At 35.0% G+C, this 17591-nt stretch overlaps 3 protein-coding genes across 4 annotated transcripts in view; 2 read left to right on the forward strand and 1 right to left on the reverse strand.

Annotated features, from left to right (window-relative positions):
* VCS (Transducin/WD40 repeat-like superfamily protein) overlaps window positions 1-2140 on the reverse strand; it is an 8052-nt gene extending 5912 nt beyond the window's left edge. The window contains exons 1-4 of the mRNA XM_021955918.2: window positions 995-2140; window positions 406-455; window positions 176-332; window positions 1-34 (exon numbers count right to left, since the gene is read on the reverse strand). Coding sequence (XP_021811610.1) covers window positions 1-34; window positions 176-332; window positions 406-455; window positions 995-1849 — 1096 coding nt within the window. The 5' untranslated portion in view covers window positions 1850-2140. The remainder of the gene's footprint in view (window positions 35-175; window positions 333-405; window positions 456-994) is intronic.
* Window positions 2141-3525: 1385 nt separating this feature from the next.
* Window positions 3526-4235, forward strand: LOC110754806 (uncharacterized). Its single transcript, XM_021955914.2, has one exon. It carries the CDS (start codon window positions 3801-3803, stop codon window positions 4011-4013), a length of 213 nt encoding a protein of 70 aa, XP_021811606.1. The 5' UTR covers window positions 3526-3800; the 3' UTR covers window positions 4014-4235.
* A 6711-nt stretch (window positions 4236-10946) lies between these two features.
* Window positions 10947-15852, forward strand: DDI1 (ubiquitin family protein). 2 transcript variants are annotated; one of them, XM_088253945.1, is made up of 18 exons: window positions 10947-11197; window positions 11333-11365; window positions 11647-11774; window positions 11891-11999; window positions 12214-12330; window positions 12623-12688; window positions 12883-12945; window positions 13035-13079; window positions 13331-13392; window positions 14024-14117; window positions 14223-14315; window positions 14419-14488; window positions 14589-14659; window positions 14768-14848; window positions 14960-15025; window positions 15103-15160; window positions 15343-15368; window positions 15553-15852. In XM_088253945.1, the coding sequence occupies exons 1-18, from the start codon at window positions 11132-11134 to the stop codon at window positions 15679-15681; spliced, it is 1377 nt and encodes a 458-aa protein (XP_088110071.1). In that variant the 5' UTR covers window positions 10947-11131; the 3' UTR covers window positions 15682-15852. The 2 variants fall into 2 exon arrangements, with proteins under 2 accessions (XP_088110071.1, XP_021811608.1); XM_021955916.2 differs by lacking the exons at window positions 14768-14848; window positions 14960-15025 and having other exon boundaries at window positions 10951-11197.
* Window positions 15853-17591: the final 1739 nt, after the last annotated feature.

The raw sequence follows: 17591 nt of genomic DNA on the forward strand, positions 1-17591 counted from the left end.
ATACACGCTTTCCAAACCCAACTACCAAAACCTCCTGTAAGATTAGATTTTACAATAGTCATAAACACATATTATCCAACAACTTCATAGCCAAAAATAAGAAATGATTGACTGGCCATTGAAAGGATGGAGCTATAACTGTTGATTAATAATAGGCGTTAAAAGAATGGATTACTTGTTTATGACAGTGCCAACAAACTCGTGGATGAACAGCTTCCCCCTCTCCAACTATTTGAATGGCAATAACAACCTTTCCTGTGATTTGTGGTGTACCTTCTTCATCTGGACCTTCAGAAATCTTCCATACAAAAAGCCGTCCTTCTACACTCACACTGCACAAACGTATGTCAAATAAAACAGCGACAACTAGACGAAGAAAATAAAGAAATATGGTAAAAGATCTACCTAGCCAAAAGGTGAACATCCTCAGCAAAGAAAGCCATGTCTGTGACCCTCTGACAGAACAAGACAACACTTAGATCAACGAGGTACTAAAAACTCGTAATGCGTTCACACTTTACACAAACACCATTTAATGCAGCATAGATCACAGAAAACAAATTTTATTCCACTGCTCTTCTTTACATAAATATATGATCTCCCAAAGTTATTAGGTTACACTGAATATACGTCAATGATATTAACCAAACAAGAGTACACTCAATATGTCAAGCTATTTCAAATTATATCATTTTCACGCAGTGAAATTTCCAACACTTAAGTACTCTAAACATTAGTCCTAGAACTTCACTGTCTCCAGTGATTTTACTCACATTACCATTTCTCCGTACAAGCTATGCATAACAGCACATGAAGCTAACTTTTGAGGCCATCAGAAAATAGGAAAGAATCTAAATTTGTAATCGTCATCTATGCAAAGCATCAACACCGGAATAGCAACCATTCAATGTTTTTTTTGGAAAATTAATGAGCACATAACTAATCCAAACACATATAAGTGAATAGAAACTACTACATAAGATTTGAATTAAACCTGTGTATGAGCTCGAAACAAAGATCTCAATGCAGTGTGTATATTCAAAACCCGAATGTTTCCCTGCTTCAATCCATAGCATATGTACGACTTATTAACAGCAATTTGGCGGCCCAGCACAAGCTGGGGATCCGAACCATACTTGGTAATCGGCGTAACTTCAAGCTGTGGCTGAAACTCACCCTGTAACCTAACATCCACATCGTAAACCACATTATCGCCAATCAAATGCCTGCCTTTAGGGAGCTTATTGCTCGGCATTCGAGTGGGGCCAGTGGGTGGAATCCCCATAGGGATAGTGGGCACGATCGAGACCCCTGGGGGGACGGATAACTCGGGCTGAGCAGCCGACAACTCTAGATTGCCAGATGGAGCGCCGAGAAGCGCCATGATTCGAGCACCAGAATTGGGGTTCGAATTGGAGGTGCTACTGTTGTTGCTGCTAGGGTTGGAAGGGGCCGTGGCAATGTTGTAAGTAGAGGGGGGTTGGAGGGGTGGCGTGGGAAATGAGAGAGACCTCTGGTGGAGCAAGTGGTGGTCTTGAGGAGAGTAAGGGATTTGGGGATGGTTACCGTGGGGGTGGGGCTGAGGGTGAGGGTGGTATTGGAATTGGTGGTGGTGAAACGGTGCCGTCTGGGGAGGGTACGAGTAAGGGCCAGAGGGCGGGGGGAAAGAGGCGGGTGGGATTGGGAACGAAGAGGAACTCAAATTAGGGTTAGGGTTTTGGTTTGAATTGTTCTGGGTTTGGGATTGGGGCGAGAGTGGCGTTGGGTTTGTTGGTTTAAAGAATTTCTGCATGTCAAAGGGTTGGGGTTGCTGCTGGGGCGGTGGATTTGGATTCCCAGAAGAAGCCATGGGAGAACAGCAGATCTATATCTCTCTGAAAGTGAATTGGAATTGCAGAGTGGGATTCGATTTCCTTCTTCTTTTGGTTGTAAGAAAAGGGAAATGGATTTTAGAGAGAGAGATGGGAATTGGGAATCAGGGGATTTGCAGAGAGTGGGATCTGAATAGAGTGAATGAGCAAAGATGAGAGAGAGAGAGAGAGAGAGAGAGAGAGAGAGAGAGGCCTTGAAAAGCCGCACACCGAAAATAATTAAAACCCAATGAGGAGGAGGAGGACTTTGGAGTGAAGAAGTGGGGACTTGGGAGAGACCAAATATAAGTGAAAAAAGGTGATCGAGAATTTATGAATATCGCAGTTTGGGCTTGGAGCTTTTGGAATATACCAATGCCCACCCTATATTATTTACGTATATGGTGATATTTTTGTGATATTTTCCTTTCTTTTTCTCATCTTTGATAAAAATTTAATTGGAAATTATAAAACTACTCCACCCAATAAAAACTTGTAGCTACTTTTTCTTAGAATTTTAGAAACAAAACCGTTTCGAAACCTCATTAGATGCGTGCTCAAACCTCTTGCATAGTACAACCATCTCGAGCGTTTATATAGACTTATTTCACTGACTTTTAAAAATTCTCAAGTGAATTTGTTTTTTGTTTTTTATTTTTTGAGTGAATTGGTTAGTTTGATAATTGCTTTTTGGGTAAGAAATTACGAATGATGGCGCATGTAGTTGTGATTTTTGGATTTTTGTTTTATTCAAAATTCACCTTTTGTGCTTTAAAAAAATTTAAAACGAAAAAACTTTTGTCATAATGTTCCGTAGGGTTACTTTTGTGCTGTGTCATGACAGTCGACAAAAGAATTGGGCTGCGGGTTAGCTGGCTGCTTTTTGGGCTTATTCTTAGTAAATGTTTTGGTCTGGGGTGAATCTTAGTAATTGTTTTGGTCTGGGCTTAATCTTAATAGGGGTTGCAAATTTTAGAAGCTCTCCTGAGCTGTCTTATTAATGGGCTCCAAAAGGACACCCATGTGTAACTTATTAATGGGCTTCATAGAACTTCGGTATTCAGGACTTTATCTAAATTATATCTCTTATTAATAAGCTCCAAATAATTTAGAAGGCTCTTTTTCACTGGGCCAATGGTGTGTAAGCCCAATGAAAAAATGACATTTTATTGCAAATTAGTAGTCTCGTGTTCGAACTTCTACGACATCTCTGTAATGTGTGTGGGAAAATCACTCTCACACTTCGTAACTTTGGCCAAAAGAAAAACAACACTTAATTACAACAAAGAAAAAAATGATTTAGGATAAGTTGAAACGTACTTAGGCCTAACATTTAAGAGACGAAATGAGCGTGAGTGTACACATACCCAATTTTGAACAGCCTGCCAACACAAACACCGCACGATTTATCATACTGTTAAGAAACAATTGTTCGCATCAATTTACAAAAGAAAAAAACAATTTCTTAATTGAAATAACTTGTTGGAGAAGAGTATGGTGCAGCTAAAGAGACCAAATTTTCTCATCAAATGTGTTATTATGTTTACGTTATTCATCCAAATTCGGGCCTCCCATATTCTATGAAACACTCCACGTCATCAACGTCCAAAAGCAAACCGTCTTTCTTGTTTAGAGGAAAAGAGGAAAATAACAGATACCCTTTTATTTTGCTTTCTATTATCCAACCCATTAAAAAGGCAAAAATTCGAATCCCATATCCCCCATATGCATTCATTTTGCTTTCCTTTTAAGCGAACGATACCCATTAGCGTCAAAGCGTTTCCATTCTCCATCTCCGATAAGGACGTCGAAAGCCCAACTTCCCCCACATTTATCAGAACCCAGATAAAAACCCATCTCCCAAATCCCAAGATCTCAAACAGCAAACCCTTTTTTTGGGTCTGAAATTCCAGAGAAAAAGAGATTTGAAGCACTCAAAGGGAAGCAAAGATGTGCTGCTGTCCAAGCAGAGTTTGCATGCTGTGCACTTGTTTGATACTGGTGGTGGTTATGGTGGGGCTTTTGTTTGGGTTTGGAGTGTTCAAGCATGGCTTCCACAAGCTCAAAGACACTGTGAATTTCTGTGATCCGAATGTTCATGGATCCTATTGTGGGTCTACTGGAAGACCCTTCTTGGGTTACACTGCACCTGCACCTTTCTAGGGGGGTTTCTTTAATTCTCTTGTTTTTCTATGTAATTTGTTTATAGTTTTCTGTTCTTGGTTTTAGGTTGGGTCTTTTATTGCTGGTAATCTGGGTAACTGGGTGTCATTGCAGCAGCTGCTGCTGCTGCACTAGGGATTTGGGTGGGTTGTTCTTGCAATTTAGGTTTATTTGTATTTTGCCCCCTTTCAGTTTATTATTCCATTGGTTATGTTTATTTTAGTGGACCTTGATTTGTGTGTGGCAGATTCCTCTGAAACTTTTTGGATATTACTTTGATTACAATATGTCAAGATTTTTATTTTTTATTTTCAATTTTTCCGCATTGAACTTTTAAATTTCAAAAGAAGAAATCTGGTATTGCACCACACTATATTCTCATCATCAATGCGTCCATAACGGTCACAAAGAGCCTTGAAGCTCTCAAGAAAATTATGGGGTTTTGGCACATGAAAATGAGAATGGTACATTATATTAATAAATATCATCTCAATATACTATTTGATAATGTGGATATGATCTCGATGTGTTATTGATGATGTTGATATTATCCTATTATTTCGATAGCAAATGACCTTTGCGATGACATCATAAAACATATGTATTATGCCGATATTGTTAATTTGCTTCAATAAGGGCCTTAGTAACATTTTCGGAAAATATTTTCTGAGAATATTTTCTAAGAATGAAAAGGAGAAAACGAATTTGCATTTTTAGAATTTGAAAATGCGTATAGTAGATTAATTAGAAAACATATTCAGAAAATATGTGAGTTATTTTCCATGTATATTTTTGCTAATTTTTGTTCTAAAAAATATTTTAAATAAAGGCTAAAATTATTATAAACAATGAGAAATGTATAATTTGAGAATAATAATTAAAAAATTATAATGTTAGAAAAACCTAGATAATAAAATTATATTATCTTTAATTTAAAAATAAATATGAAATTAAATAATATATGATGGTTTTATCATAAAATTAATATACATTGGTGTAGCAAAATAAAATAATGAAGTGCAACGAAAAAAATGAAAAATGAAAAATCAGACCAACAAAAATAAAATAAAATATTTAAAAAAGTATTCAGAGCAATACATTGGGTAGAAAATGAAAAATATAATTTGGTGTTTTCAGTTTTTGTACATAAGTTTAAATTTGTTTTCAGAAAACGAATTCTAGTGAAAATGAAAACGACATACCAAACACGTTTTTGGTAGAAAATGAAAACATAAAATAAAAACGGGGCCTTGAAAACGTTACCGAACGGTTCCTAATAGTATTAGTTGAGAATTTTGCTAAGCAAATTGTGGTTTTTGAGAGCATCCTCTATAATTTTCTGTTGTGTGCAAAAAGGAAAAGTAGACGCTAAGGAAAGAGAAATAGAGGTTGCCCATGTGTTTGGTCGATCTAAGATTCAGAATTGGTGGGTTAGTTTTTGGTTTTTACTAGGTAGGTTCCTTTTCGTGTTTGTGGCTATTGCTAGCTTCTTCTTTTTTTTCTTTTTTTAAGATTTATACATTTCTTTATGAACATGGCATGTTGATTTGGGTTAAATTTTGGCGGAGTCCTTTTGTCACATTGCGATAGAACATCAAATTGTTGTTCATATGTCAGATCCTCTTGGGCAAGCTAGTAAAACATCAACTAATATGGATGGAAAGTTTAAAGCTGAGGCTTTAGGGTTTGAGGTTTTTGGGCCCAATTTGGATCAGTCTTTGGGCCTAATATTGTTCATGTATGCGAATTGAAACGCACCACATTAGGAATAGGTCCTTAGGTTATGCTTAATAATTTCTCTACAAGAAGGACCAAGTCAAAGTAACAAGCTAGTCAAAACATGTCAAGTTTGTTAGTTTTTGATAGAATTTGCTTGGATTTGAGGAAAAAAATTAAACCCAGAATGTTTTTTTTTTTCTTTCTCCGGAAATAATTTGAAAGGCTTATAAGAAACGAGGGTATTTGTCAACCGATTTCTACAAATACGGACATACGCGTATCATACAAAAATGTACGTACTAATTATAGTATTGGCGAATCCTTTAAAGCGAAAAACACATCGTCATAAGCATTTGCGTTCCCTATCTCCAGGGAATTCCAAGTTCTCGTGCAAAAAAACCTTTCATTTGGCCAAAAGGAAAAAGAGAAATCTTTTGTTTGGCCAAATACAAGACAAAGAAAAGAAAAAAGAGAGAGATAGAGAAACCCCTCTTCTCTCTTCTTGGATCTTAATCTTCAAAAAACAGAAAAGAAAAGGAGAAAGAGAAGCAAAGATGTGCTGCGTTGGGTGTATTGCTAGAATCTGCATGTGCATTTTCTGCTCTGCGATCCTGACAATAGCAATCTGCTTGCTATTTGGGTTGGGGCCAGTGAAGAGGTTCACCATTATAAAGACCAGGCACTTCCTGGATAGCTGTGAGCCAAGCATGTATGGCTCACTGTGCAGGCCTGGAAGACCCTTCTTTGACACGGCGCCTCCATCCTTCTTGGATCAAGTTGCACCTTCGCCATTCTAAAGGGTTTTCTTGTTGTTAATATTATACAATATGTAATCTATTTGTTATCTTTCTCTCTTCTTTTTAATTTGTTTTGTTTTTTGTTTTTTTTTTTTGTGGATTTTTTGGGGTTAATAGAGGTTTGATTTTGTATTGTTGTCTTGTCGGTAAAATATAGGGCTACATTATACTTGTGGATGATGGATCAGAAATGATCTTGGAATTTAATAAAATTATTTTACCATGTTTTTGTATGCTTGATTTGAATTGACCCCATTTGGAGGGATTATGTGTGAGTGTGTGATGGTTGTGCTTAGCAAAACATTAATTTCTTGTCAATTGAGAAAACTTCTCATGGCCCTGATGAAAAAGGACAAGAAGAAGAAAAGGGTAATCTCTCTTATTATGCTCAACCATAACCATAATTCACTTCACCTAATTTAACCAAATAAAATTGGCCCAGATCATATTTCATACTAAAGAATTCATCTCTTTATAAATGTGTGTTTTTTTTTGTTGTCATTTAAGACCATTTTGGTTTGGTTTGGTTCAGCCAGTTTGTGCCTAAGCCCAATTCTTTTTTTTTTTTGCATTTTTTCAATATTGTTAGCCCAATTATAACCAACAAATTCACAACTTGCTTCATACATAAATCATTTTCTAGAGTACGAAACCATCCTAAAGCTCAAAATGTCATAAAACCCTATATTTCACTAACTAATATAGCTTAATTCAAATATTCATATATAGTTATTAACTAATTAGAGTATTACACATGTAAAATAAAATATAAATAAATAAATATACACATAAATGGTCCGGTTTGATTTAAGCCGGTTTATAAAAGCTCAAAACCAAACCAAACCAAACTATATACGGTCCGATTCGACTTTTAAACCGTTTGACTTTTTCTTTGTCAGAACCAAACCAAACAAGTAATTATGGTTTAGTTCGGCCGGTTTCATCGATTCGGCTGGATTGATGCCCACCCCTAACACGAATAATGCTCTGATTTGGCAAAAAAAAAAATTGAAATTCGTTGATGCATGTAAGATGACATGGTAGTTCGTTTTTAATAACAACAAAAAGAAGTAGTTAAGATTAACTAACAGGAAGAAGGAGGAGGAGACATGATTTTGCACATCTTTAAATAAGAAGAAGAAGATGGAACAGAGCATTTTGCATGAAAATTACAGTTATTTCATCAAGAAGAGACAAAAAAAAATGATTTGGTGCATGTGAAGAGTGAATCGTTGAAAGATCGATGTATGTGAAAAATTAAGGAAAACAAAATGATATTTGATATTTGAAGTTATAACTAAAGCATAGTAAGTTAGGGATTAATTTGTTTAATGAATACGCAAATATCATTAATATAATAGTAATAATTATTATTATTTTCTAGCCCTTTTTTTTTCAATATAATTATGCATTTTTTTTTATATATTTGTTATACAAACGATATTGGGGGAGGAGGAATCAAATCCAAGACCTCGAGTGCATGGGTAAATACTCTTAACTACTTGAGTTACAATTCCTTTGCAATATAGCATATTTGAGCCTCTGCATTTAGCATCGGTGCATTTGTGTGCATTTACTAAAATCTTTACCATTTGATTAATCTAATGAGGTTAATTAATCCATTACCATAGTTATATTATCTTAAAAAATCACATGTTGTACTATATCACCCTTTTCACAACCTCTCTCCCTCTCTCACATCTCCCTCTTCCCAGCTCCTAGATTCCTATTATTGCCATCGCTCAAAGGTCCAGCCCTAATGATAAAGTTGTATTTAATTTTCTTTATCACTGTTAATTTTGCTTGCCATAGAATAATCAATACTTGGATATAATCATACTTGTGTGGAAGTTGAAGAGAAATTGAAAAGTGCGTGGAATTGAATTTGTTGTGGGAATTCATTTTGGGAATTCTCTTTTATCAACACAGAATTAACTTTATATTAATCCATTATTGATGCTTACAAATTCTCTAGCTTTTTAAATTTGATTTCTTTGAATTGTTGATTGGTTTTGCTTTTATTTGCCTTATAATTAATTAGGTACGTGGTTTTGTTTCTTGTTTGCATATGAGACTTAGATAAGGAGGGGTTGAGATTAGACCACTGGAGAGATGACAACCATGGAAATAAGAGTCTGGGAAGAGGGTTTCTCACAAGAGACGTGGGGTGGGAGGGTGTGAAAGGAGAAGGGGAAGATTGCGCTCATTAAAGATAGAGAAGGGTAATTGATACGGTACAACATTTGATTTTTAAGATAATATAACTATGCTAATGTGGATTAATTAACCTCGTTAGATTAATCAAATGGTCAAGATTTTAGTAAATGCACGCAAATGCACCGATGCTAAATGCAGAGGCTCGAGATCCGCATACTTTGTATAATAATAACAAATTTATATTAAAATTCTATATTTTTTTTCACTTGGCAAAGTTCAATAGTGTATTTCTATTAACTTATAATACTTAAAATTAAATCAAAATTTTTAAATAAAAGAACACAACACAATCCAATCATTCAAGATTTATTTTTCAACCGTTCAGATCAAGCATTTGTATGGTCATGATGCATTTTATTGATGCACACATTTACTCTCCCTCCCTCACAAAACAAAGGGTATATACACCCTATATATAGATATATCAATATCCTCTCATATATCATAATTTCTCCACATTTGGAGAAGTCTCCAACAACATCCGATAAAATTGGAACGATATAAAACCACAATTCCCCCACATTTTCCAAAACTCAAATGCCCCATTTCATTTCACAAAATTCTCCCCAGATCTCTCAAAGAGGAGCCTTTTGATTTTTTGGGTCTCAAAGCAAGTAAAAATGTGCAGGGTGTGCGTGTGCTGTATGTGCATATTAGTAATTTTGCTGTTCATCGGGGTGTTATTTGCGGTCGGCCCTTTGACGAAGCTGAGGCATCACTTCATCATCAAGCAATCTGTGCATCATTTCTGCGATCCAAATGTTCATGGCTTTTTATGTAGGCGTAGTGGAATGACTAGAAAACCCTTATTGGGTTACACTGCACCTCCACCTTAATTTCTTAGGGTTTTGTTTCTTTTTTCTCTGACGCATTATGTAATGAATCTGTCTCATCTTTCTTTGTTATTATTTGAATTTTAGTTCTTAGGTTTTAATTTTTTTTTAATGTTAATCTGGGTTTCTGGGTTACAATTTACATTGGTTACAGATGTAGATGTAAGGATTGTTCTTAGAATTTATATCCTCTTATGTTTATGTTTACTTTTGTTTTTTCTTTTAAGTCACATATATGGATGACAATTCTCCCCTTGTATTCGTGAGGCTTCGCCCCTAATGAGTATGGTACGAAGAACAAAAATCCGGAATGGGGACTAGTTTGGGAAAACTTTTGGTTATGGGTATTTGGGATGGACCGGAAATGGTATCATTGTTATCCAGTAATACTATTATTGTTAAGAGTATATATGGTAAATGCGGAACACCCTATTAGTAGGGCTCACTTCTATTAGAGAGGTTGTTAGTAAATTGGTCAACAAATTTGGTACAAATAGTATTGTTATTATCTTAATAGATCCAATTTGTTTGGTATTTATGGTTTTCTATTTAGATTTTGGTAGGTATCAATTTATTTAGGTAGTCCATTCATATTTTTAATTAACGCGGATTGATCCATATATTGAGCGCATAACCAACCCCGATTCGCTCCATTACTATTACTACATATGGGGGGAAGAGGATGAAGCATTATATAAATACATTTCTTTTTCATTTATTGGGGAAGAGGAAGAGGATGAGGCGTTATATAAAGCAATAGTCTATTAAAAATCACATAATTAAAAACGTAAAAATAAAATAAAAGTTCATGTCCAATTAAACTTTACAAATAGAAATAAAGATAGACTAAAAAGAATTTTTTTAAAAATAAACATAAAATAAGAGTCCATGTCTAACAAAAAGTCTCTAAGGATAGGAGAAATTATAGAGTAAGAAGCTTAAAAAAAAATTATTTGGAATTAATAAATTTTATCTTCCTAACAAAAAAAAAGGAGGATAGAAGAATATAAAGCAAAAAGAACAAAAAGCTGCTGTGGATGCCCTGGCTGCGAAGAGTTATGATTTTGGTCCGGACCTTCATGTGTTTTTGGAGACTTCGGCCTTTCGGGCTTTAGCCCCCCCTGTACCAAAAAAAAACAAAGAAAAAAAGAAAAAAAAGCCTATACAAATGAATACTTGAAGGAAAAAAAATAAAATACAACTAAGGAAATAAGGAAATAAGGAAATAATAATTTGTTTTAAACAAATTCAAAAAAAGAAAAGCAAAAGAATACAACTTCCTTTCAGAGAAAGCAAAGTAAGACGGAAAGTTTTGGTATCCAATCAAACGAAAGCAAACTTTAAAAACGTCAAAAGTTAGACGGGTGCAACTAATTCGTAGCACAGACGACCCTTTTCTCTTTCTTCTCCAAGTGGGACTAGAAGTAAACAAAACAAAGCTCCTCCATATCCAAAGCCGAAGCTCGAATTCGATATAAAAGCTACAATACAGTTGCACAACTTCTTCAGCAATTAACTCCATTGAAGAAGACTCGCAGAGATCCAATCACAGATGAAGATCACTGTAATGACCGCGGACGAACAGATTCTCAACTTAGACGTCGATCCTCACGAAACTGTAAAACCCTAATTTCAGCTCAACAAAGCCTCAATTACTTGCATGCGTATATATCTCTCTGTAATTTGGGGTGTGTTAGTTCATGTTGCTGCTCTGTTTTGTTTAATTAATTTGGAAGTTCTTTTTTTGTGATAGGTTGAAAATGTGAAAGCTCTGCTGGAGGTGGAGGTGAGAATTTCTTTACGTTAATTTTTAAGTTTTATTTGTAGAATTATAAATTCGTTGGCTACTATGAAAGTATGGGGAAAGATACTATTCAATTGAAGTAAATTTTGGATCTTTCTTTACTTGGGGACTCGGAGGAACAAGTAAAGAACCGAAATATAATTGCAGAATTTAAAATTCGAAACTTTTTTGGGTTTGAAAACTAGTTTAAGTTAGCTAATTAATTAATTAATAGATGAATGTAAAGTGAATGTGTGATTTGTTTTTACAATGCATATAAGCAGACGCGGGTGCTGCTTCAGCAACAGCAGCTGCTATATAATGGGAGGGAGATGAGGAATTCTGAGAAGCTGAGTGCCCTTGGCGTTAAAGATGAAGACTTGATAATGATGGTATCCAATGCTGCACCGAGGTATACTTGACCCACTTCATCATTTACAATTGTTCTCTTTGTTTTTGTCATTTTGTATTTTCTATTCAATTCCCTTTATGATGTCCATGCGTTTAATGGGTCTGAATATATTTCAGTGCTTCAGCCAATGCTTTGAGCTTCAATCCAGATGGGTCTGCGGTAAACCCAGGAGCTTTTCAGCAGCACATTAAGAATGATTCTAATTTGATAGCACAGTTGTTTCAGGTAGCATGCTGTTCTTTTACTTCAATTTCTTTTTCTTGTTTTGGATGAGGTTTGTGGACACCCGCACATGATTTAAATTTTTTCTTTAGTTTCAGCATTGTTATTCTGAAGGTATAAACTGTTGCAGAGTTTTTCAAAATGCAATTCCTTAGTTTATGTGATTGTTTACTTCCAGTGAGTTTCTGACAATCTTACTTTTATGTGGAACTTACAGAGTGACCCAGACTTAGCACAAGTTATTCTTGGAAATGATCTCAATAGACTGCAGGAACTTTTACGACAGCGTCATCGCCAAAAGTCTGAACTTCGACGGCAACAAGATGAGGAGCTTGTAAGTGACCTTTTCTTCCCCTTCTTCTCATAGTTATTGTAGGATAGTTGCTACTTTCTATGAATTTCGTGGTAATCTGCCTCCGTACTTACAAATAAATACCTACATCCATATGATAATTTTTGAATTTTCAGAGAAATATAGTAATTAACTAACTGTAAATGATATTGCAATGTCTATTTCTGTCATGATACCTGTTTATCCTGTGTGTTACTTCTTGAATATAGATTTTGGCATGATGTATAATCTCTGTAATTAATGGAGTTTCTGTTTCACCTTATCTTGTGAGCAGGCTCTTCTTTATGCAGATCCTTTTGATGTTGAAGCACAGAAGAAGATTGAAGCTGCTATTCGCCAGGTTAGTGGTATTGTCTTTGTCAAAGGCCTGAGGTTCACAAATGATAATTCAACTTCACAATTTCTTTAATAACCTGATGCTGTAGTTGTTCTTTCATAAAATACTTGCACTAGTAACATTCTCTTAAAATTTATTTTTAAATGCACAGAGTTTGTACTTTTTCTGTTTTTTATATTTGCTGATTTCCTTTGCAGAAAGGAATTGATGAAAACTGGGCTGCGGCTCTGGAACATAACCCTGAAGCTTTTGCAAGGGTGGTATGTATGATTGTCAACCTTTTCTACCATTGTCATCTTTTTAAAATTTACTCTTGATATTTCATTTGATGTTCTATGTGACTTTTCAGGTTATGTTGTATGTTGACATGGAAGTCAATGGTGTCCCGTTAAAGGTAACTCAAACGTAATAGCTTAGGGTGTGCACTGTTACTCTTCTTTCACTTCAGTTCAATGTAATATGAGATGACTACATGCATGATTTTTGTTGCCTTACTTAGATGTCTTACTTTATTCGACTTCCCTTCATATTTTCTGTACAGATTGTTCATCTCAACTAGTATTAGAAGTTTTAATTTTTAATTTTTTGTCTGTACCCAGATAGCTACAAAAGTTACATATTTTGTTTATTTTCACTTGTGTCCAGGCATTTGTTGACAGTGGAGCGCAGTCAACAATTATTTCAAAAAGCTGCGCTGAGCGTTGTGGGTGAGCTATTTTCACTATTAGACAGTAATTTACTTTCTACTAATTGTAATAATTGATCTGCACAAGCGATTCATGTAACATATTCATGTTGACGAATATCTTATCACATACCCCTTTTGGATTGTGCATGTAGGTATAGTATTTATTTATCCATGCGTAGGTATGCCTATTGTTTATTTGCATGGATGTATATGCACCTGTCATCATGCATGAATCTAATTCCTGTTTGGATTAGCAATTTAGGTGCCAATGCTATCCTGCCCGTTGGCTGTTGGTCCACTGTCTTTTTGGTTGTGTTTCATTTTAGAAATTCAAACACGACCAAAATGTATGCATGGTTTTGAGAGCATGCTGATGTTGGTTTGGATCATGAGAGAAAAGTAGGAAGTTGTTCTATAACAATCTCAGTCGGTAGCCTTCATTAGCTAGTTTATATCATTACCATTTTAGACAATAAAATTTGGCTTTTATGATCATCCCCTAAAGATGAATTTTTGTGAAAGAGGAAACAATTTTTGATTGCTTTATTAGAAACTCTGTTGGTTTTTTATATTTTATTTTTTATGAATACTGTGAGAGTTATAGAAGTAAAAGCCTAATGTTGTGTTGTTTTGGGCATTGAATTATCTAGATTGTTGAGGCTTTTAGATCAACGTTACAAGGGTATTGCTCATGGAGTTGGTCAATCAGAGATATTGGGTCGGATACATGTAGCTCCAATCAAGGTAGCTGCCTATGATAAACATTTCATATCATATTATACTCTTGTGTCTGAGATGGTTACTTGAGTGACAGGATTTTTAACTTATTTATTAACATTGTTTCTTTAGATTGGGAATATATTTTATCCTTGCTCATTCTTGGTTCTGGATGCTCCCAATATGGAGTTCCTCTTTGGGTTGGATATGCTCCGTAAGCATCAGGTAGGATACATGCGCCAATTATGTGATAGTTGTCCATCTCAATGGCTTTAATTAGTGTAGTTTTCCGCATTTGTTAGTCTTCTAACATTGCAGATGTCTTCAGTGCATTATAGATCTGAAGGATAGTGTTTTGAGAGTTGGTGGTGGAGAAGTTTCCGTACCATTCTTGCAAGGTTGGTCCCATTATCTCTCTTCATGTGTATGAATTTATAAAGATTCTGGAATATATTGTCCTTTGGTAAATAAAAAACTTAAACTATGTACCAATTTCAGAAAAGGACATACCATCTCGTTTTCTGGATGAAGAAAGGTTTGCCAAGGAAGCATCCAGCTCAGGAGCTCCTGTAAGTCTACTTGAGCTTATGCTTTTCCTGAAGTCAACAGGTCTTGATGTTTGCAATGTCTGATTTCTTTAATCAAAATGCTGCTATATCTAATCATCGAGTGCACAGCCCATGGATAGTCTAATAGCAAAACTACGGAGGATCAATATTCTGGTGTTAACCATAAAAACCAATTTGCTCTTTCATCCTGTACAAGTCCTTGTATTAGTTCCCCTTTTCTCTTCGTATCTTTTCTTTCCCTCCAATTTTCTTGTTAAGTACAGATATAGCATGGTTTTTTTTGGATCATAGCATTTATAGGATATGTTTAGGGTCTTAAAAAAGTTTTCAGATCTAGGAAGGCAATCAACCTTTGACGTATATTTTGTAAGTTCTTGTATGGATTGGCACTCTTGTTATTTCTTTCAATATTCCTCATTTTACTTTATTGTGTTATTCTTCAGGTTACATCTGGAACAGCAGATACAAGCAAAAATTCACCATCGGGAGGGCAATCGTCTGGTTAGTTTGGAAATTGGTTGTAGTTGTTAACGGGATTCACATTTTGATAATGATTTGTGTATGCAATTTAGTTTGTTTGCTCTAGTTTGGTTGAATTGGTTAAAAGGTAAATTGTGATAGCAGTGCATGCATGATGTTTTGCCACCTATAACTGATGCACTTTTCCTGTTAAATTGACACAGGAAGTGCTCGTTCTAACCCGACTGAGGTAAACTTCTTTAGCTTTAACCTCTGCTGTAGTGTGTTTACATTTGGTTACTCTCAGTTCTAAGTTCTCAATCTTGGGCTATTCAATCTTTTGGGGTCACCATATAGAGAAGTTTGACGGGGGTGATGATGATGATCAATTATCATGGTATGAAAATTCTAATATGATAATGGTATGGCTGCAGGGACCTGATTTTGAAGCTAAAGTTGCAAAGCTTGTTGAGCTAGGGTTCGGGAGAGATGCTGTAATACAAGCTCTTAAATTTTTCGACTGTAACGAAGAACAAGCAGCAGGGTATCTTTTTGGGGGCTGATTAAGCTATATAACTTTTAAAATTCATTTCATTGTTGGAATAATAATGATTAATTGGAGAACTCAATTACAAAAGTAGTTCAAGTTGAAATATTGTGTATTTTGTTACCCTTTGATTTGATTTTAATCTATTGACACCCACAAACGGGGCTGGCAACATTTACCCTTTTCAGATTATATATCATTCATCTTATGTGTTGAGGTTGCCTGGTTTACTTTATCTCTGCTGCTAACTGTCTTTGATTGTCTCTGCCATACATTAAGGTATTGTCAATGCATTGTGTACGTATGGGTTAGGTCTTCATTGTTGATCAGTATAAGGTCGTCAAAAACTATTCCGAACTATTGTTGCATTGAAGAATGTAGAAAAATGATGATAATTAAAAAATTAATTGAGTAAACATAATTTTTTATTTTGAAAGTTTAGATTGAAATAAAATGCTTTAGTACCAAAAACCGTCCCTTCCTATACTTGAGAAGCAAGCAACTAAGCGAGGCCAAAACAGACATTTCAAGAGAAGAAATGTTTTATGTTTGAGTAATGCTATTTAGACACACAACATTGACCATCTTAACTGACCACCTTATGTGGCAACTGATGTGTCATGCCATGTCAATACAAGGTTTTTCCACAACATTGCTCTTTATCCATCTACAAGGTGTAGCATGCATGATGCACAAAGAAAAGAAAACAGAACAAAACATAAAATATAAACCCAAAAATTTACAGATAAATAATCCTGACTCATGTATCTCAATTTAACATTGGCACGAGTGGGTCAAACACCCATTTCCACAAGTAGAAAAAAAGTTCTAGAGGATGTCTCAGTTTGTTCCTTTTTGCATCTTTGGTAAATGATTTCATCTTGACGATAAAGCTCATAACTGTTACTTGTTACTACCAGAAAAACTCACAAACTCACACCTATAAGCTATCTTTTTTTTTCTTTCTTTCTTTTGGCTAAGAAGTATACATGTAAAAGCTATCGCCAAGCCAAAATTAAAAGCTAGTGTCGCACCTGAACCATGACCAAACTGGCCACTTTCTGGAGTTAAAAACCAAATCACTTGATTTTGTTCAAACACAGCTGACAGTAGACTTGGATCTCCAGCATGCTTCATTCAACGGAATGAGATTTTTCCAAGTCAGCCTCATGACTTCATTCCCAACACGCCGCGTGTTTCTTCCGAGCTATCCACTTGATTGAGTTATAACCAAAGTCTAAAATATTGATGATATCAGAAATATCGGTAGTCCAAAAACACGGAAATTTCGATGGAAATATCGGGATATTATCGATATCGATAAAAATTGAATAAAAACCACGGAAATTGTAAGAAAAACTTGGAAATTTTTATTGAAACTTTGCAGGATGTTTATTTAGTCAATTATCTATTAGTTTATCATAAAAAAATTGGAAGGAAATGCATTGCATGATGGATTTAATTGATTTAAGTTGATTATATAGTGAGCTGGCAAACACTGTGAGTGTAGAAAATATGTAGTAATTAATGAAAGAAGATTAAACACACCATAATCATTTATATATAATGAATTACTACAAAAAGAATTCAAAACAAAACCATGTATATATATAAATATTTTAGCATATTTTCACAAAAACATAAGTGATATGGTGGTTAAGGTGTTGAAGGACTAAAATGGTAGGGGTTCGAATCCCTTTGGTGTCTTTTTAGAAATTTCCCTAGATAATAAATATTAGCTTGCAGACATTTTAAAGACGTTATAAATATTACACGCCGAAAGTATAATCACAAACAACGATAACCTTGATAATCTAATGAGTAGCCCAGAAAGACACACTTAACAGATTGTAAGTTTATTAGTATTGTAAGACCGAAGATATGGAAAACATGCACACCCAAGCAGTATGCATGGCCTCAGCCTAA

Source organism: Prunus avium, chromosome 6 (assembly GCF_965620075.1).
Source record: "Prunus avium chromosome 6, drPruAviu1.hap1.1, whole genome shotgun sequence".
In the NCBI taxonomy this organism is placed as follows: Eukaryota; Viridiplantae; Streptophyta; class Magnoliopsida; order Rosales; family Rosaceae; genus Prunus; species Prunus avium.